Below are 21662 nucleotides of genomic sequence, written 5' to 3'. Positions count from 1 at the left end.
GAGTGTGGGAAGAAAGTGGAAGCACCTATTCTTCCAATAAAGAGGACACAATCAGTAGTTAGATAATTGAATTGTGTGTTTTGTGATAGTGGTTTCTATCACTACCAGACTTCATGGCACAGCCATAATTGCCATATGTCTAACTGCATCATCACCACAGTGATGGAAGAAATCTATCTCAAAGGCACACGACATTGTGTGTATTTCTTGTTGTTGATGGTGCTATTACACATTTACAAGATTTTGTAGCCTATGAACTTTGCAATTTAAACAAATATTTTGCGCTGGGACCCCAACTGTCATTTCTCATTAGACGCGTCAACAGTCTAAATAATAAAGAAAAGCTAAGAGAAAGGCAAGACAAGCTCATGCTGATTGATCAACACAACACTGTACATCAACTACTGCATTGTGTAAACACAGTTGAGCCCCAGGGTGAAAGAGAGAGGGTGTCACACACAGGGAGTGGGGAGAAAGCAGTCAACAACACACTTATCCTTCCTTTGAAAAGCCACGAGGTCCACGATAAGGGGCTTACCCGCTTCAAAGTTACAGCCGATAGATTGTGCTTGAAAATGATAGAAGTAAAGCATGCATGTAACAAAATGAACAAACAAAAAGAGCGCTAACAATGGATGTCAGTTGAACAATTTCCATGGGGTTCTTTTTCTTGGCGAAACCAAGTAATAAAAAGTACCAATGTTAATCAAGGAACAACATACATTAAAGCAAAATCATGAGTTTTGTTGATGAGTGCATTGCCATAAAAGCATGAGAAACAGACATGTACTGTAGAATGAGTTGATAATTGAAATCAACCTCACCTTCAACATCATTTTTGGGCACTGAGACTTGAAACTGTGAGCTAACCCAGTCCTAAACAACAGAGTAAATACTGCAGGCCCTACGGCCCAAGGAGGACGGGCCTATTTAATCACGGCTATCTGATCTGAGAACTACTGTTTCACAGCAAAGTCTTTCCAGGATTAAAGATCACTTGACACAGCAGGTATACGACTCACTCACTTGGTCCCTGTTCTAGTCAACAGGCCTGACAAACCCTACCACTAAAAACCCTGACACATGCAGAGTCCCAGGGCCTATGATGCTGTACATGACACATGCATGCATATATTCAAAAGAGGTGATGCAGCAGCTATGTTGTAAAGTTCGTAGATATTTCAGAGGAAAAATTACAGAGATCAGGGTGTGGACTGTTATTTGGATTGTGAAAGTGCTAGCAGACATGACAGATGAGGATCTCCTGTTTAGCCAGGGCATCCCTCCTATGGAAAACCCATCTCAGCAGACGAAATCAATATCCTGTGAAGATGCCACATGACCTACTTGGGCGGTATTACAGTCAGAGGAACCCCAGTGAAAACCCCTGATCACTGTCAGCTGATCTCGCGCCACTGCTTCTGAGAAAGCAGAACAACAGAAAAATACAAAGTGCCCCACACAATCAGTAGAAAACACTGCAATCGAAAATGGTCACAGTGCTGTTTTAGTTGTTGAGCAATAAAAAGAGAGAATGGGATAGTATTCTTAAAGGGTAGAGAAATGCACGAGACTCTCAGACATCTCAACTCAGCTGCACAGTAGAACAAACAGACTATTCTTCTCAGGCTAGCTAGATTGATGCTACGCCAGTGAACAACATTCATTAAAATAACGCTTTAGCAGAAAAGCAAAGTACAGTTATGAACATGTAGGGCACTTGAACTAAGCTAATTAGATAATTGATTTGTTTGTTTTTGCAAAACTTTGAAGTTGTAACATGGGCTGGCTAACTGATCTGTGGGAAAAGTTTATATGAGAGGGAGAATGAGCCACCTGAAGTGTTCTTAGTCTTCTACACAGGACAAGAGGGGAAACAATAGCTTTTAGAAAACATGGCACAAGTCTAATTCAACATTCCCACCATTGAGAAACACATACATATCATTGCACAGATGCTTGAGCTATTCTCATTATTCTAAATAATACATGGAGTACATAATAGTGCACATGAACAAATATACAAAGCAACTTTCACAGACTAAAATGTGTTTAAATTATATTTTTGTACAAGTTGTTTTTGTTTGTTTGTATTAAATGCACTTTTCCTGCAAGTGCCGCCAGGGTTTTACACAGACTTTATTATTACAACTCAATAAACAAAATCAACCCAGTAAGTGGAACCCAGTAAGTGGAGTAGAAAAAGAAGCAACAGGTTGAAACCAGTTGATGTTGTTGATATGCTGTGGTAAATGTTGCGATCCAGAGTCCATGCTCAGGCTTGTTATTATTATTAGTCTTTTTGATAAATATTTCTTCTCCCTGTTGATCCTAATATAATAAATGCATGTAAACAGTCGTTTGTTCTCTAATACATCTCCAAAAATGGCAAAGAACTACAAAAACAAATATACAAACAAAAAGTATCAACATAAAGTCTGTTAAAAAATAAAAGTACTCATAGGAAAATCCCCGTGCTTGGTGGGTTTTCCAAATATGTTCCTGTGTGTATCCCTCTTTGTCTGAATAACTCAAAACTCTGTGTCTGTGTCTGTGTGTGTGTGTGTGTGTGTGTGTGTGTGTGTGTGTGTGTGTGTGTGTGTGTGTGTGTGTGTGTGTGTGTGTGTGTGTGTGTGTGTGTGTGTGTGTGTGTGTGTGTGTGTGTGTGTGTAATCCCATCTCATCTATACCAATATCATATACTGAGATTGTGCTTGAATAAATTAATCTGTTTGTCTGTATGTATTAGTGTGTATGTTTGTGTCTGCCTGCGTGTCTCTGTGTCTGCCTTTGTGTCTATCTGTGTCTGCCTGTGTGTCTATCTGTGTCTGCCTGTGTGTCTATCTGTGTCTGCCTGTGTGTCTATCTGTGTCTGCCTGTGTCTGCCTGTGTGTGTGTGTGTATGTGTGTGTGTGTGCGTGTGTGGTGTGTGTGAGGCAGCTCTGTGATGGAGTGATCACTGGGGTTGTAGAGCTGGTGCTTTGGGCTCAGCTGAAGGCCTCATCATCCGTGTCCTCTATCAACACCTTGGTGTCCTTCTTGGATGATCTGGATGAGAGAAGGAACAGACACATGGATACTGTCAGACAAACACAAGGCTAACATATACCAATTCCTGGCCATGTGGCCATAAGTTATGTGTATTTTTGGTGTGTGTGTGTGTGTGTGTGTCTGTGTGTGTGAGGAGGGTCTTACTGAGAGGACAGCAGGGGGCGCCGCAGGGACAGGCTGTAGCTGCGTTTCCAGCTCTTCTTGCCCTGACGGTTCCTGACTCCGTCCTCCTGGTCCATCATCTGCTCCAGCAGCGTCTGGTCGTCAGCGTTCAGCGGAGCCACCGAGATGTCCCTCACGGCACGGAACTCACCACAATTATTCAGGTGCTCATTCTCCAGACGGAAGAAGTTCCAGACAAAACGCCTGTGTGTGGATACAGAATGAGGTATAACATAATGAGCAGAGAGAGAGAACGAGAGAAAGAGAGGGAGGGGGGGCAGAGAGACAGAGAGAGAAGTAGTCTGTCCAGCTCTGTGATACTGTAACCCACCTGAACACCTCTAGAGGAGCCAGAACGGTGGCCACGATGTCTCCCACAGAGGGGATGTTGGTCATGGTGGTGAGGGAGATCTGGATGATCCAGGCAAAACGCAGGATCACGTCCTCTATGATGGCACAGTAGTAGTACGCCTGGAAAATATAACGGAGAAGTCAGGTCAGAGGACGAGTGTGTGTGTGCCGTGCTGTGTGTGTTTATGCAGGTTATGTGTGTGTGATGCTCACTTTCTGTGGGTAGACAATCTCCTCCCTAAGGAAGGTGTTCTCCCCTGCTCCACGGTCAAACAGGCCCCAGTCCATCTTCAGGTCCCAGATCAGAGTGTACAGGGAGCTGACGGCTGAGAACACCATCAGCAGGTAGAAGAACATGTCTGCATCGGAATGCTTTTGTTCTGGGAAGCACAACACAAAGCAATGAGTCCATCATTAGTCTGTATACCGGTAGTTAAATAAAATAAATAAATACATTTTGCCCAATCTGTGTGCATATACCTTGATAATTAAGAATAACACATAAGTTGCCTGCTTTGAACTGCGGACAGACAGCAGCTTGTGCATAAACGTTCGTCTCTGGTCTTCACTATCCCCACCAGAGGGAGAACTTCTACCATAAGTATTACATTTACTGAGACAGGTTACCATGGATGGAAAATGTCATGCTAATTCTTAGTAAACTATTCAGAGGCTCTTGAAACAACATGTTGATGTGTCCTTCAGTTTGGCAATTCACTACTAATAAAAAGTATATTTATTATGTTCTGATTTCGTCTTGAACATTGACATCATGCCAGTTAGAATTTGTAGTGGTAACCAGCTCTGCAGTAGTGTCATGTTGATTTCCCTGTGTCATAGCTGTGTATTTTGACTGGGCCAGACTCCCATGCTGCTCCAGCGACAGCCTGAATGCCTGGGGGATTATTGATGACTGAGGTATTCTAGTCTGATCTGCCTGGGCTCTGGGCTCTGGGCTCTCCCCCGCTGTGACAGAACAGTGTGGCCTGACACTGAGAGACTCACACACCAACAGGACACCCAGGCCTGGAAGACACGTCACGCAATGTGACGCAACCACTCTTATGACAACTATTCACACCCAACTATTCACACCAGCCTCCTTTACCCAGGTAGAGAGTTCTGACTGAACTGAAAATGACTATGGTGAATCCCCTGGGTAAGTCTACTGTGCGTCTTAGAATAGTCTGTTGTATTGTTATTTTTTCCCCATGAAGGAATATGACCAGTAAGTAACAGCGCGCGTGCGTGCGCGCGCGCGCGTGCGTGCGTGCGTGTGTGTGTAGGGTGTCAAAAATCACATTTTATTTGTCACATGACCGAATACAACGGGTGTCGACTTTACCGTGAAATGCTTGCTTATGACTCCTTCCCAATAATGCAGAGTTAAAACATTATAATAAAACTACAAATGGTTACACAAGAGGAATAAAATACAGAAGAATGAAGCTATATACAGGGAGTCCTGTCCCAGTACCAGATCAATGTGCAGGGGCACGGGGTATTAGAGGTAGATATATGTGCATAAGGCAGAGTAAAGTGACTAGGCATCAGGATAGATAATAACAAGAGTAAAATAAGAACAGAGTAGCAGCAGCCTATGATGAGTGTGAAAGTGTGTGTGTGTGTGTTTGGGGATGTGTTGTGTCTGTATGCTTGTGTGTGTGTTATGTGTTTGTGTTCATATGTAGTGTATGTGAATGTGTGTGGGTTTTGTGGTGAGTGACAGTCTAGTGTGTGTGAGGGAGTGTACATACAGTGTGTATATATAGTCTTGTGAGTGTGCATAGAGTCAGTACAAAATAGAGTCAATTCAGATAGCCTGGGTAACCATTTAATTAACTATTTAGCTGTCTTATGGCTATTTAGCAGTCCTATGGCTTGGGGGTAGAAGCTGTCTCGGAGCCTGTTGGTCCAAGAGACGACGCTCCAGTGTGTGCATGCATGGTTGTGTGTGCACTGACAGACTGTCAGATACACAGTCTGACCTGACCACACACAGACTCCAGCAGGGCTGAGACAGGGACAGTGCCAACCGTCATGACCAATGCCTCCCACATACTGCCACCAGGGCGCCAGGAAAGGGGGACATTTTTCACCGAGAATTACATTGGTCCCTCTAGCCCTGCTCTCACTCTACAGTGGGTTCTGCATCAGGCTACCTCATCTAGTACCGTGTCCCCGCATTAACACAATATTACTAATATTATAAATATTTCCTGATGAGATTTATCCCTCAAACTTAAATGTTTTACGTCTCCTTTAAAAAAGTATTTTTGATATGTTCACAGCAGGCAATTGGGATTACATACATTATACATTGCATACTCATTAAAGTTTGCAGGACAAACTTGTGTCCCAAAATGTGTAAATCCGGAATGAAGGAAAACTGGAGCATCCTAACACCACCAAACTACTGCATCAACAAACAATTACAGATACAGATAGATTGTACAGGTGCCTCAAAGCTGGGAGCGAGAAACTGAGAAATGACAAAGCGAAATGACAAAGTGAAAACAGGTTTTTAGAAATGTTTGTAATTTATAACAATAAAAACCTGGAAATATCACATTTACATAAGTATTCAGACCCTTTACTCAGTACTTTGTTGAATCACATTTGGCAGCGATTACAGACTCAAGTCTTATTGGTTATGACACTACAAGCTTGGCATACCTGTATTTAGGGAGTTTCTCCCATTCTTCTCTGCAGATCCTCTCAAGCTCTGTCAGGTTGGATGTGGATCGTTGCTGCACAGCTATTTTCAGGTCTCTCCAGAGATGTTCGATCGGGATCAAGTCCGGGATCTGGCTGGGCTACTGAAAGACATTCAGAGACTTGCCCAGAAGCCACTCCTGCTTTGTCTTGGCTGTGTGCTTAGGGTCGTTGTCCTGTAGGAAGGTGAACCTTCACCCCTGAACATTCTGAACGTTCTGGAGCAGGTTTTCATTAAGGATCTCTCTGTACTTTGCTCCGTTCATCTTTCCCGCAATCCTGACTAGTCTCCCAGTCCCTGCCGCTGAAAAACATCCACACAGCATGATGCTGCCACCACGATGCTTCACCGTAGGGATGGTGCCAGTTTTCCTCCAGACGTGACGCTTGGCATTCAGGCTAAATAGTTGGTTTCATCAGACCATTGGTTTCATCAGACCAGATAATCTTGTTTCTCATGGTCTGAGAGTCCTTTAGGGGGATTTTGGCAAACTCCAAGCGGGCTGTTATGTGCCTTTTACTGACGAGTGGCTTCCGTCTGGCCACTCTACCATAAGGCCTGGTTAGTGGAGTGCTGCAGAGATGGTTGTCCTTCTGGAAGCTTCTCCTATCTCCACAGAGGAACTCTTGAGCTTTGCCAGAGTGACCATCGGGTTCTTGGTCACCTCTCTGACCAAGGCCCTTCTCCCCCGATTGCTCTGTTTGGCTGGGTGGCCAGCCCTAGGAAGAGTCTTGGTATTTCCAAACTTCTTCCATTTATGAATGATGGAGGCCACTGTGTTCTTGGGGATCTTCAATGCTGCAGAAATATTTTGGTATCCTGTGTCGGAGCTCTATGGACAATTCCTTCGACCTCATTACTTTTTTGCTCTGACATGCACTGTCAACTGTGGGACCCTATATAGACAGGCATTTGCCTTTCCAAATCATGTCCAATCAATTGAATGTACCACAGGTGGACTCCAATCAAGTTGTAGAAACATCTCAAGTATGATCAACGGAAACAGGATGCACCTGACCTCATAGAAAAGGGTCTGAATACTTATGTAAATAAGGCATTTCTGTTTTTGTTCTTCTAAATGTGCAAACATTTCTTAAAAACTGTTTTCGCTTTGTCATTATGGGGTATTGTGTGTAGATTGATGATATACATATACATATATATTCCAGTCCGTGACATTGCTAGTACTGAAATGTATTGAAAAAAATATCTGGATTATGTTTACATTGTTTATTTAAATTGTATTATTGCTAGGTATTACTGCACTGTTGTAGCTAGACACACAAGCATTTAGCTGCACCTGCGATAACATCTGCAAATCTGTGTATGCGACCAATACAATTTCACTTGATTTGATATGATAGATCTGAAATCAAAAAACTTTGAATATGATCACATAAGATACCACTCGTCCATCACTAAGCCTTTCTGGTTGGCCTCAAGGGCTCTGTAGGACTGATGTCCATCAGGGTCTAGTCTAGTGTGGGTGGCTAGTCATTGATCTGGAGCTCAATAGAGGGTAACGGCGGTCACTTGCTTCTGTCACGCTCACTAAATGTTTGTGTCTAGCAGGCGCCTAAGCGGTTAAAAGACATTTAAGAGTGGGACGTTGCCATGACAGGCTCAGGACAGGCCTCCTATTGAAGGTAATAATAAGCACCTGGGAACCCGGGAAAAGCAATCATCTGTCTTTGGGTTGTTATCTGCTGCGGTGCTGCCTGCCTGGGCTGTCTTGTACTGCTGTTCAGGTGATAAAGAATCTATTACCTGCCTGCCCCATCACTTTCACCACCCCCCTCTCCTCACAGAGCCTATCCAATCAGACACTGAGACCTAGCAAGACAAACAAAGGTTATTGATTCAGGGAAAGTGGCCTCGTGTTGAATTCACATGGCTGATTGGTAGTGAGATAGTGAGTCTGTGTAGTGATATTAGTACCTGCCTGGTTGGAGTATAATTTCTATTGATATGGATTTACATTACAGATACCGGTAGTTATATCTCAACTCAACCTGCAACTGAATATGATGCTTGATCATAATAGGCAGCATGTCCCAGAGAGATAGTGTTGTTGTAACAGGGTTGAGGCAGAGTTCAGTGGGTATCATGACCCTGTTAGTTGGTTTGGGGAGTGTTAGAACTTTGAGCTCTTTCCTATGCAGTGGTTCTGGCAGCTCCGTGTGTCCATAGACAACTAAATCCTACTCAGTCAGCAAGCCATGGCCTGGCCCTGAGTCTCATCTCTATTCCAGCAGCATCCGCCAGAGATGTGTTTCGCCGCAGGAAGGTTATTACAGCTCACTCTCCTCGAGCAAGTCCATCCTCTTCCCCTCTTCCACTGCTGCCATCCCTCTTTCCATCCATCCCTCCCTCCCTCCCTCCTCTCCTTTCTCCTCTTATATCTGATGATCCTTCACATGAGTTCAACTTTTTCTTTCATCTTCATTGTCGTTTTACTCTCACCTACTCGGCAGGTCTATTATTCCTCTTTAGCGTTAACACTTTTTTCATATTAATATATTTTTAGTCTTAGGAACATTTTCCCTCTGTCTCTCACCTAGTCCATGTCTTCTACCTGATCCATTGTCCCACCCACACTCTATCGGCCAATCATTGTCTTTCCCACCAGACCAATTCTGCTATTTTATGTTTTTTGTGCTGATCTTAATTAACTGTTGTTGTACATAATGTTTCCACCATCGTTTCCTATGGCTGTTAAGAGTATCTGGACATCAGAACAGCGATTAATAACCTCGATTTGGATGAAGATTTCTACTTCAAAGAGTCAGAGGCAAAGGACATACTGCTCACCCCAGACCAGGCCATAATCTCTGAGCGTTGGAAATGAAAACGGCGGCTTAAGAGAGGCCGACGTGCGGGCACCCTGATGAAACAATCACTGGAGAACAAACGAGTTCCGTTCAAGACTTTCCTATCAACGGGACCTGAACAACTGTTATATCCTATGTTTCACAGAGTAGTGGCTAAACAAGGACATTGATAATATACATCTAGCAGTTTTTTCTATGCATTAACAGGACACACTGGCAGCGTCGGGTAAGTTCAAGGAAGGAGGTGTGTGTATCTTTGTTAACAACAGCTTATGCGCGATCTCTAATATTAAGGAAGTCTTGAGGTTCTGCTCTTCTGAATTAGAGTACCTCATGATAAGCTGTAGACCACACTATTTACCAAGAGAGTTTTCATTTATATTTTTTGTAGCTGTCTATGTTCCACCACAAATTGATGCTGGCACTAAGACCACACTCAACAAGCTGTATAGGGTCATAAGTAAACAAGAAAATGCTAATCCAGAGGCGGCACTCCTAGTGGCCTGTAATTTTGATGCAGGAAAACAAATTTATTGTCACATGTGCAACAAGAGGCAAAAAATCTCTAGATCACCTTTACTCCACACACAGAGACACGTACAAAGCTCTCCCTCGCTCTCCATTTGTCAAACCTGACCATAACTCTATCCTCCTGATTCCTGCTTAAAAGCAAAAACTCAAACAGGAAGTACAAGTGACGCGCTCAATACGGAAGTGGTCCGATGAAGTGGATGCTAAGCTACAGGACTGTTTCGCTAGCACAGACTGGAATATGTTCCGGGATTCATCCGATGGCATTGAGGAGTTCACCACATCAGTCACCGGCTTCATTAATAAGTGCATCGACGATGTCGTCCCCAGAGTGACCGTACGTACATATTCCAACCATTAAACAGGCAAAGCATCAATACAGGACTTAGATTGATTCCTACTACACCAGCTCCGACACTCGTCGGATGAGGCAGGGCTTACAAATGATTATTACAAAGGGAAACCCAGCCACGACCTGCCCAGTGACGCGAGCCTACCAGACAAGCTAAATGCCTTCTATACTCTCTTCGAGGCAAGCAACACTGAACCATGCATGAAAGCATCAGCTGTTCCGGGCGACTGAGTGATCACGCTCTCCATAACCGATGTGAGTAAGAACTTTAAACAGGTTAACATTCACAAGGCCGCAGGGCCAGACGGATTACCAGGACACGTACTCAGAGCATGTGTTGACCAGCGAAGGATCTATCATGGTCCACACACACCAACACAGATGTAAAGAAGGCACAGCAATGCTTCTTCCCTCTCAGGAGGCTGAAAAGATTTGGCATGGGCCCTCAGATCCTAAAAAAGTTCTATAGCTGCACCATTGAGAGCATCTTGACTGGCTGTATCACCGCTGTGTATGACAACTGCTTGGCATTCGACCGCAAGGTGCTACAGAAGGTAGTGCGTACAGTACATCACTGGGGCCACTCCCTACCATCCCTACTATGCTAGGTGGTGTCAGAGGAAGGACCCAAAAATTGTCAAAGACTCCAGCCACCCAAGTCATAGTTCTCTCTGCTACTGCCCGGCAAGCGGTCCCGACGCACCAAGTCTACTCTGGAACCAACAGGATCCTGAACAGCTTCTACCCAGTTGTAAATGAGAACTTGTTTTCAACTAGCCTACCTGGTTAAATAAAGGTGAAATAAATAAAAATACCCTCAAGCCATAACACTGCTAAATAGTCAGTTAAATAGTTAACCAAATAGCTGTCCGGACTATCTGCATTGACCTTTTTTGCACTTACATACGCTGCTGCTACTGTTTGTTATCTGTCACTTTATTCCTAGTTATATGTACATATCTACCTCAATTACCTCGTACCTGTCACGCCCTGACCTTAGAGAGCCTTTTTATTTCTCTATTTGGTTAGGTCAGGGTGTGATTTGGGTGGGCATTCTAGTTTGTCTATTTCTTTGTTGGCCGGGTATGGTTCCCAATCAGAGGCAGCTGTCTATCGTTGTCTCTGATTGGGGATCATACTTAGGCAACCTGTTTTCCACCTGAGTTTGTGGGATCTTGTTTTTGTACAGTTACTGTGTAGCCTGCAGAACGTTACGTTCGTTTATCTTTTGGTGTTCATCTAAATAAAGAAAGATGTACGCTTACCACGCTGCGCCTTGGTCTAATTCATCTAACGAGCGTAACAGTACCCCTGCACATCTACTTGATACTGGTATCCTGTATATGTAGCCAAGTTATCGTTACTCATTGAGTATTTATTATTACTTTTATTATTACTTGCTCTACTTTTCTATTATTTCTAAAATTTTGGGAAGGGCCTGTAAGTAAGCATTTCACTGTTAGTCTACACCTTTTGTTTACGAAGCAAGTGTCGAGTAACATTTTATTTTAATTAAATGAAGCTACTACTGTACAAGAGCAGATGCCATATTGATACTGAATAAAGTATTTTGCCATACTGTCAGGCTCAATATCCTGTCGGTCTGGGGACTCTAAACTCTAAAGTCAGGAAATCCCTTCGTCCTTTTTCTACATTTCCCGGAACATCAGCTGGGACAACATACACAGCATCGGCCTTTGATTTAATTATAGATTATTATTACTGTAATCATCTATTCACAGGACTGCCAAAACTGTATCTGCACAACTTCAGTCTTTAACCTGCATTCAAATTAATCCAACTCCTTTACTATATCGTAAAACCTAGTAGGAGGGTACAATTTAGCCTCTGCATTGAGTCCCTTTTGCATTATTATACATTTATTGTAATGTGAATATAGCACAATTCTCTGTGGTATTGGTGTAATACTGGAATCAATGAGGTCATGAGGTAGCAACAGAGCACTACTTGGATGTATAATGAAGGTGATATATCCATACACAACCTGGGAGCCCTGCCAACATTTCTTATGCTGATTTACTACTGCTGTGCCCGGCATGAACATGATTCAATACTGAGCGATGATCATCATGTGTGCTGTGCGGCGCTCTGTTCTGCTTATGAAACAGATGCTCTGTAATTTAGGTGCTAGGCTCCGGTCCACTGGGTCCAGGCCTCATTTATCTATCCCATCTACTGTATGTCACAACAGAACTGTCAAACTCTGTGGCCAAGATGCACCTCACCTCCACATTCACATCTGGCTAGACTTCAGTCGATAGGCCCATACAGCAGACATACCAACATATACTGTATACTGTGACTCAGACTGAGTCTAGCAACAATAAAGAGCAATGGACTGGACAATTTGATAAGTATTTTCATATTTTTAATAGTCTAACCCATATGCATCTCTTTTAGATTCTAATGACTATGAAGAACATACTTCAAATATCTATGGAAACCCTGTGCATACACTTTTTGTAAATTCTCAATTTGGTAGCCATGCCAACGCAGTTGAAAGACTGTGGGTTAAGTGGGTATGGTAGTCTGGATATTCCCTCCATCCCTTCTCACTTAACGCCCCCGACTCTACCTCTCTGTTAAAAAGGGGGGGATGAAACAGGTCTTCACACAGCATATGAAATGAAGAGGGCTCATTAGTCCAGGGTCCACAGGGCTGAAGACTAGAGGAATGGACCGACTGACTGGAGGAGGAAAAAGCCTTAATGGATTCATTTCCTAAGAACCTAAAACCTCCTCACTGCCTCCAAACTGTCAGCCAATTGGAGAGTCAGGTTACAGAAGAAACACAAACATTGATTTAAATGTATAAAGAAAAATGAAGCAAAAATCATGCTGTGCAGTAACATTTAACATTTTCAAAGGTTGAGCGAAAGTTTAAAAGCTGGCATTTGCACAAATAAATATATAACTGTTGATGGACGAGCATATAAATAATGAAATGGCAAAAACCGCTTAGCAAACTGCTTTGAAATTATCCACTTGGACAAACATCTATGCAGCCAAGATATGAGATAGCACAAAGGCAGAATATTGAAGGGATGCATTTGGAGACTGAGGGCCATGTCTATGTCCTCTTTTGTGATAACACTTCTGAACCAGATTAATCAGCGGCTAATTGTGGAGCTGGAGAATGACAAGCTTTTCTCTCTCTCTCTCTCTCTCTCTCTCTCTCTCTCTCTCTCTCTCTCTCTCTCTCTCTCTCTCTCTCTCTCTCTCTCTCTCTCTCTCTCTCTCTCTCTCTCTCTCTCTCTCTCTCTCTCTCTCTCTCTCTCTCTCTCTCTCTCTCTCTCTCTCTCTCTCTCTCTCTCTCTCTCTCTCTCTCTCTCTCTCTCTCTCTCTCTCTCTCTCTCTGCTAAACCTTGTTTATACCATGTGGCACTTTTTCATTTCCATTATAATGAGGCATTGACAAACAGAGAAGAAATCCAGGCTTGACATCTTCCAGTGGCAAACCATTTGCACTCAAGGTCTGCTCTGCTTTCATTGTCTTCATACAGCTTGTGATGCTCTGAGCTTCAGCATTCAGCCTGACATCCCCCTCCCATCACAGCAAAACAATGGTCTGTTGTCAGACCACAGCTCAATGACACCTCTGCTGGTACTCCACTTCCCATGATCCTCCCCTTCCTGTCCAACTGGCTCAAAAAGCTAGGTGTGTCTCCTTACCTTTGTGGGTGCTGTAGAGTGCAGCGAAGGTGACCACAAAGAAGGTGGTGGAGTATTTGCCAGCGTTGACCAGGTGAGGGAAAGCTCGCTTGGTGTCTCGGTACCGACGGAGGCACTGCACGAAACGGAACCAAGCAGGCAGACACTGGATGATGGCACGGAGACCATAGGAGTAACTGTGGCATGTGTAATCACCTAGTGGGAATGGGGGAGAAAATTACATTTTAACAACCAAAACATTCAAACATTTATCAAACACAGCCATATTTTCATTATGTATATGGTTTTGGTATCAACCATTCTTATACTGTAGCTTGACCTTTTGAACTGTTCTGTTAGAATGGAATGGGTTTGTTGGACTCACTGAGAGACAGCTCAAGATCATTTGTGGACTAGCTAGCTGTAGTCCCAATGCTTTGACTCATTGCCATACACCTACATTGTGCTGTCCCCTCTCCGCTCTCCTACACACACAGAATAATAATAATCACAATCATAATAATAATAATTTAGCGGGTGTTTATATTTGTCCTGTTACAAAGTGTGTAATGGAAATACCAGGCGGTGTCAGAGGAAGGCCCTAAAAATTGTCAAAGACTCCAGGCACATACGCTGCTGCTACTGTTTATTATCTGTCACTTTTTTCCTAGTTATATGTACATATCTACCTTAATTACCTCATACCCCTGCACATTGACTCTGTACTGGTACCCTGTGCATATAGCCAAGTTATCATTACTTACTTTTATTATTACTTGTTTATTTCTCTATTTTCTTTCTCCATGCATTGTTGGGAAGGCCCCGTAAGCATTTCACTGTTAGTCTACACCTGTTGTTTTCGAAGCATGTGACAAATACATTTTGATTTGATTTGACTCTCTGAGTGGACAGATAATCAACATGAGAGTCACACTGCTGGACACAAACATTTCCATTCAATTACCTTGCTGCTGATTTTTCAGGCCACAGCAGAGGGCTGTAAATTACTGAGGAGAACCATTAATAACTCATTTTCCAGACAAACAAACAGACACAGTCAGACAGGCAGACAGAGACAGGCAGACAGGCAGACAGACAGACAGATCCCACTGAATATTGACTGGAGTCAGAGAGAGCTAAACCATTCCACCTCAGTACATGTCTCCTAAACAAAACAATACTGTTATAGATGAGTTTGAATAGAGCTGCTGAACCAGCATGATATATAGGTTTGGGTTACATACATTCAGCTGTTACCTCACTGCATACCTGACATGACAGTTCTGCACTTACAGAGCAACGGTAGGTATTCGTTATGGTCTAACTCACTGTTGAACATGGGCAGGAGGCCTTTGCGGTCGGTCCATTTGAGCTCGAAGCTGTAGAAGCAGATGAGATACTCCAGGTCCATCAGTACAATCACCAGAGAGTTGAGCTGGTCGGCCAGCCAGAAGTCTGCAAACTCCACGCGGTGGAACGGCGCCGTGAACACACGGAACTAGGGAGAGGACAGACAGACAGAGTTAGTAGTCCCATACAAGACACAGGAGATCTGATTAAATACATATGCTTCCACTGAAGGGGTGCAATGTGTGTTGGAATAAATCAAATCAAATGTATTTATAAAGCCCTTCTTACATCAGCTGATATATCAAAGTGCTGTACAGAAACCCAGACTAAAACCCCAAACAGCAAGCAATGCAGGTGTAGAAACAATAGACTGAGGTTAAGATAACATTGACAGCTCTTCTGTCTACAATACACCTCTGCATACTAATGCCACTAGAACTCCCATGCTTGTCTCACAATAAGCCATTTAAGACATTACAAATAACCAAAGAGAAGGGACACACATGTAAAGACCTGGGCTAAAACCATGTATACAAGACTTGAACACTGAGGAAGCTCATTGTCATGCAGCAAATGAGGCTGTAATGTACAGGGTATTATAAACTGAGTGGATCGATCCCTGAATGCAAATTGACTCACAGCTGTGGTATATCAGACTGTATACCACGGGTATGACAAAACATTTATTTTACTGCTATAATTATGTTGGTAACCAGTTTATAATATCAATAAGGCACCTTAGGGGTTTGTGGTATATTGCCAATATACCACGTTAAGCACTGTATCCAGGCACTCTGTGTTGTGCATATGAACAGCCCTTAGCCGTGGTATATTGGCCATATACCACACCCCCTCGGGCCTTGTTGCTTAATTAGAGTAGTGGAAGACGAGAGGGCAGAGCAGAACAGGAAGCTACTCTCCAAATGAGCTGGGACATGTTGAGGTCATGAGCTCTGCAACAGCCAGCAGTCCTAGTATCTCCCTACAGTAAATTAACTGGTGGATACCGATGGAAAGCCTAATGAAGCTCTAGCTGGATTGTGTCAACCTGTCACTCATTTAACAAGAGCTATTGCCACACCAGCAATAGTTTGCCCCTCACTGAGAGGTACTGCTTAGGTAGGTACTATATATGGGCTCACATTCTGTGAATGGCTGGTGAAGTAATAGACCATCTTTTTTTCCATTTGTATTTTATTTTATTTCACCTTTATTTAACCAGGTAGGCCAGTTGAGAACACGTTCTCATTTACAACTGTGACCTGGCCAAGATAAAGCAAAGCAAAACAATGCGACAAAAACAACAACACAGAGTTACACATAGACAAACGTACAGTCAATAACACAAAATAAAAGAAAAATAGAAAAGTCTATGTACAGTGTGTGCAAATGTAGAAGAGTAGGGAGGTAGGCAATAAATAGGCCCTAGAAGCGAAATAATTACAATTTAGCATTAATACTGGAGTGATAGACGTGCAGATGATGATGTGCAAGTAGAGATACTGGGGTGCAAAAGAGCAAGATGGTAAGTAATAATATGGGGATGAGGTAGTCAGTGTGCTATTTACAGATTGCTGTGTACAGATACAGTGATCGGTAAGCTGCTCAGAAAGCTGATGCTTAAAGTTAGAGAGGGAGATATAAGACTTGATTTGCAGAGAAATGATATTTTTGCTGACACACTATTCGACACACCACACGTGCACAAACATGATGGTCTGGGAGCAGCACAGGATCAAGTGCATGGCCCTGGAGAGGTCTGATTTAATATAGCCTAATATGATTGGGTTTACTTGTGCTTTGGGTATGATTTATGTTGGGACTGGATCATGTTATCACAGGTCTGCGAATGAGACTGTGGGTGAATGGGAATGATACTCTCCCCCTCTTGCCTCCAGGGTGCTACACAGCCTGACCTAGTCCCAGATTGTTTCAGTTGCAAATGTCAAACAGTATTGATTCATCCTGTTATATATGTGAGCTAATGAAAGATTTCTACCTGGCAATATATGCCCCTATTGATCTCCACACCATCTCCATACACAGAAATTATAGACATTCAGAAGATAAACCTTCCTCAAAATGTATTCATTGTGTAAACAAACACACCAGGCAATCTGTCTCGATTTGTTCTCTGATTATGTGTTTGTCCTCTGGTTAGTTCCTGTGTTCAGTGTGGGTGTGTGGCTCTCTAGGATGCTGCACAGGCCCCAGTGGAGCCCAATCAAAGCTGGAGAAGGCTGTGGAATGGCTCGGAGGGATGGGGAGGATTGGAGGAGCAGCATACTGATGGATCCATCCCTGTAATGATTGTACAGTCACAGCCGCCACATCCCCAGGGACCCGCCTGCATTCTATTATCCCTCACCCCACTGGCCTCTGTCTCACACACACACCGAATCCTCCTAATCCATCCCCATCCCCCTGGCCAGCAAACATCAGACAAATAAAAAACAAGCTGAATACAACAAAACACAATACAGTAGGAGATAGATATCAAATACAGTGTGGTACAAACAAACACCAGTTGAGTCGGGTTTCATTGTACTGATATCATTGCATCATTATAATACAGTAGTCCCAGTGGAGAAGGAGCTCACCAGAAGTTTGAGCAGCCAGAAGCGAGACTTGTAGTAGCCAGTCTTGAAGGGGTTGATGAGGAAGAGGAGCATGAAGCCATAGAGGATGAGGGGGTTGACCTGCATGGGCAGCATGGTGTACTCAGAGTACAGACAGGACAGGATGCTCATACACCACAACATCCCCAGGAACCCTGCAATCTAGGGAAGAATTCAATAGATAAAGCCATCAAACACGCAAAATATATTTTATTCAAATACCTTTATAACGCTGTATATAATTTGTCCTTGGCAAAATGATCAGAAAAAACATAGTACATGTCTTCAGATTAGTATTATTATTGAAATGTTTAATTTCCCTTATTCAGCACATTCTCTCTCTCTGGTGGTCACACTAGATCATTCTCTCTCTCTGGTGGTCACACTAGATCATTCTCTCTCTCTGGTGGTCACACTAGATCATTCTCTCTCTCTGGTGGTCACACTAGATCATTCTCTCTCTCTGGTGGTCACACTAGATCATTCTCTCTCTGGTGGTCACACTAGATCATTCTCTCTCTCTGGTGGTCACACTAGATCATTCTCTCTCTCTGGTGGTCACACTAGATCATTCTCTCTCTCTGGTGGTCACACTAGATCATTCTCTCTCTCTGGTGGTCACACTAGATCATTCTCTCTCTCTGGTGGTCACAATATATCATTTTCTCTCTCTGGTGGTCACACTAGATCATTCTCTCTCTCTGGTGGTCACACTAGATCATTCTCTATCTCTGGTGGTCACACTAGATCATTCTCTCTCTCTGGTGGTCACACTAGATTATTCTCTCTCTCTGGTAGTCACACTAGATCGTTCTCTCTCTCTGGTGGTCACACTAGATCATTCTCTATCTCTGGTGGTCACAATATATAATTTTCTCTCTCTGGTGGTCACACTAGATCATTCTCTCTCTCTGGTGGTCACACTAGATCATTCTCTATCTCTGGTGGTCACACTAGATCATTCTCTCTGTGGTGGTCAAACAATATCATTCTCTCTCTGTGGTGGTCACACTAGATCATTCTCTCTCTGGTGGTCACACTAGATCATTCTCTCTCTCTGGTGGTCACACTAGATCATTCTCTCTCTGGTGGTCACACACGATCATTCTCTCTCCCTGGTGGTCACACACGATCATTCTCTCTGTGGTGGTCACACACAATCATTCTCTCTCTGGTGGTCACACAAGATCATTCTCTCTCTGGTGGTCACACCAGATCATTCTCTCTCTGGTGATCACACCAGATCATTCTTTCCCTGGTGGTCACACCAGATCATTCTCTCTCTCTCTGGTGGTCACACCAGATCATTCTCTCTCTCTCTCTCTGGTGGTCACACCAGATCATTCTCTCTCTCTCTGTGGTGGTCACACCAGATCATTCTCTCTCTCTCTCTGGTGGTCACACCAGATCATTCTCTCGCTCTCTCTGGTGGTCACACCAGATCATTCTCTCTCTCTCTGGTGGTCACACCAGATCATTCTCTCTCTCTCTGGTGGTCACACCAGATCATTCTCTCTCTCTCTCTGGTGGTCACACCAGATCATTCTCTCTCTCTCTCTGGTGGTCACACCAGATCATTCTCTCTCTCTCTCTCTGGTGGTCACACCAGATCATTCTCTCTCTCTCTCTGGTGGTCACACCAGATCATTCTCTCTCTCTCTCTGGTGGTCACACCAGATCATTCTCTCTCTCTCTGGTGGTCACACCAGATCATTCTCTCTCTCTCTGGTGGTCACACCAGATCATTCTCTCTCTCTCTGGTGGTCACACCAGATCATTCTCTCCTTGGTGGTCAAACAATATCATTCTCTCTCTGGTGGTCACACTATATCATTCTCTCTCTGTGGTGGTCACACTAGATCATTCTCTCTCTGGTGGTCACACTATATCATTCTCTCTCTCTGGTGGTCACACTAGATCATTCTCTCTCTCTGGTGGTCACACTAGATCATTCTCTCTCTCTGGTGGTCACACCAGATCATTCTCTCTCTCTCTGGTGGTCACACCAGATCATTCTCTCTCTCTGGTGATCACACCAGATAATTCTTTCCCTGGTGGTCACACCAGATCATTCTCTCTCTCTGGTGGTCACACCAGATCATTCTCTCTCTCTCTGGTGGTCACACCAGATCATTCTCTCTCTCTGGTGGTCACACCAGATCATTCTCTCTCTCTCTGGTGGTCACACCAGATCATTCTCTCTCTCTCTGGTGGTCACACCAGATCATTCTCTCTGTGGTGGTCAAACAATATCATTCTCTCTCTGGTGGTCACACTATATCATTCTCTCTCTCTCGTGGTCACACTAGATCATTCTCTCTCTCTCTGGTGGTCACATTAGATCATTCTCTCTGTGGTGGTCACACCAGATCATTATCTCTGTGGTGGTCACACACGATCATTCTCTCTGTGGTGGTCACACCAGATCATTCTCTCTCTGGTGCTCACACCAAATCATTCTCTCTCTGGTGGTCACACTAGATCATTCTCTCTCTCTGGTGTTCACACTAGATCATTCTCTCTCTCTGGTGGTCACACTAGATCATTCTCTCTGTGGTGGTCAAACAATATCATTCTCTCTCTGGTGGTCACACTATATCATTCTCTCTCTCTGGTGGTCACACCAGATCATTCTCTCTCTCTCTGGTGGTCACACCAGATCATTCTCTCCTTGGTGGTCAAACAATATCATTCTCTCTCTGGTGGTCACACTATATCATTCTCTCTCTGTGGTGGTCACACTAGATCATTCTCTCTCTGGTGGTCACACTATATCATTCTCTCTCTCTGGTGGTCACACTAGATCATTCTCTCTCTCTGGTGGTCACACTAGATCATTCTCTCTCTCTGGTGGTCACACCAGATCATTCTCTCTCTCTCTGGTGGTCACACCAGATCATTCTCTCTCTCTGGTGATCACACCAGATAATTCTTTCCCTGGTGGTCACACCAGATCATTCTCTCTCTCTGGTGGTCACACCAGATCATTCTCTCTCTCTCTGGTGGTCACACCAGATCATTCTCTCTCTCTGGTGGTCACACCAGATCATTCTCTCTCTCTCTGGTGGTCACACCAGATCATTCTCTCTCTCTCTGGTGGTCACACCAGATCATTCTCTCTGTGGTGGTCAAACAATATCATTCTCTCTCTGGTGGTCACACTATATCATTTTCTCTCTCTCGTGGTCACACTAGATCATTCTCTCTCTCTCTGGTGGTCACATTAGATCATTCTCTCTGTGGTGGTCACACCAGATCATTATCTCTGTGGTGGTCACACACGATCATTCTCTCTGTGGTGGTCACACCAGATCATTCTCTCTCTGGTGCTCACACCAAATCATTCTCTCTCTGGTGGTCACACTAGATCATTCTCTCTCTCTGGTGTTCACACTAGATCATTCTCTCTCTCTGGTGGTCACACTAGATCATTCTCTCTGTGGTGGTCAAACAATATCATTCTCTCTCTGGTGGTCACACTATATCATTCTCTCTCTCTGGTAGTCACACTAGATCATTCTCTCTCTCTGGTGGTCACATTAGATCATTCTCGCTCTGGTGGTCACACTAGATCATTCTGTCTCTCTGGTGGTCACACTAGATCATTCTCTCTCTCTGGTGGTCACACTAGATCATTCTCTCTCTCTGGTGGTCACACTAGATCATTCTCTATCTCTGGTGGTCACACTAGATCATTCTCTCTCTCTGGTGGTCACACTAGATTATTCTCTCTCTCTGGTGGTCACACTAGATCATTCTCTCTCTCTGGTGGTCACACTAGATCATTCTCTCTCTCTGGTGGTCACACTAGATCATTCTCTCTCTCTGGTGGTCACACTAGATCATTCTCTATCTCTGGTGGTCACAATATATCATTTTCTCTCTCTGGTGGTCACACTAGATCATTCTCTCTCTCTGGTGGTCACACTAGATCATTCTCTATCTCTGGTGGTCACACTAGATCATTCTCTCTGTGGTGGTCAAACAATATCATTCTCTCTCTGTGGTGGTCACACTAGATCATTCTC

General features: G+C 43.7%; 1 protein-coding gene across 1 annotated transcript in view; it reads right to left on the bottom strand.

Annotated features, from left to right (window-relative positions):
- Positions 1-2987: 2987 nt before the first annotated feature.
- Positions 2988-21662, bottom strand: part of LOC120054493 (xenotropic and polytropic retrovirus receptor 1-like) — an 88976-nt gene continuing 70301 nt past the window's right edge. Inside the window, exons 9-15 of the mRNA XM_039001918.1 lie at positions 17617-17796; positions 15004-15164; positions 8073-8091; positions 3778-3936; positions 3545-3684; positions 3196-3417; positions 2988-3048 (exon numbers count right to left, since the gene is read on the bottom strand). Coding sequence (XP_038857846.1) covers positions 2988-3048; positions 3196-3417; positions 3545-3684; positions 3778-3936; positions 8073-8091; positions 15004-15164; positions 17617-17796 — 942 coding nt within the window. The remainder of the gene's footprint in view (positions 3049-3195; positions 3418-3544; positions 3685-3777; positions 3937-8072; positions 8092-15003; positions 15165-17616; positions 17797-21662) is intronic.

This window comes from Salvelinus namaycush, chromosome 10 (assembly GCF_016432855.1).
Source record: "Salvelinus namaycush isolate Seneca chromosome 10, SaNama_1.0, whole genome shotgun sequence".
NCBI classification, from domain to species: domain Eukaryota; kingdom Metazoa; phylum Chordata; class Actinopteri; order Salmoniformes; family Salmonidae; genus Salvelinus; species Salvelinus namaycush.
This window is presented reverse-complemented; position numbering and strand designations above follow the sequence as displayed.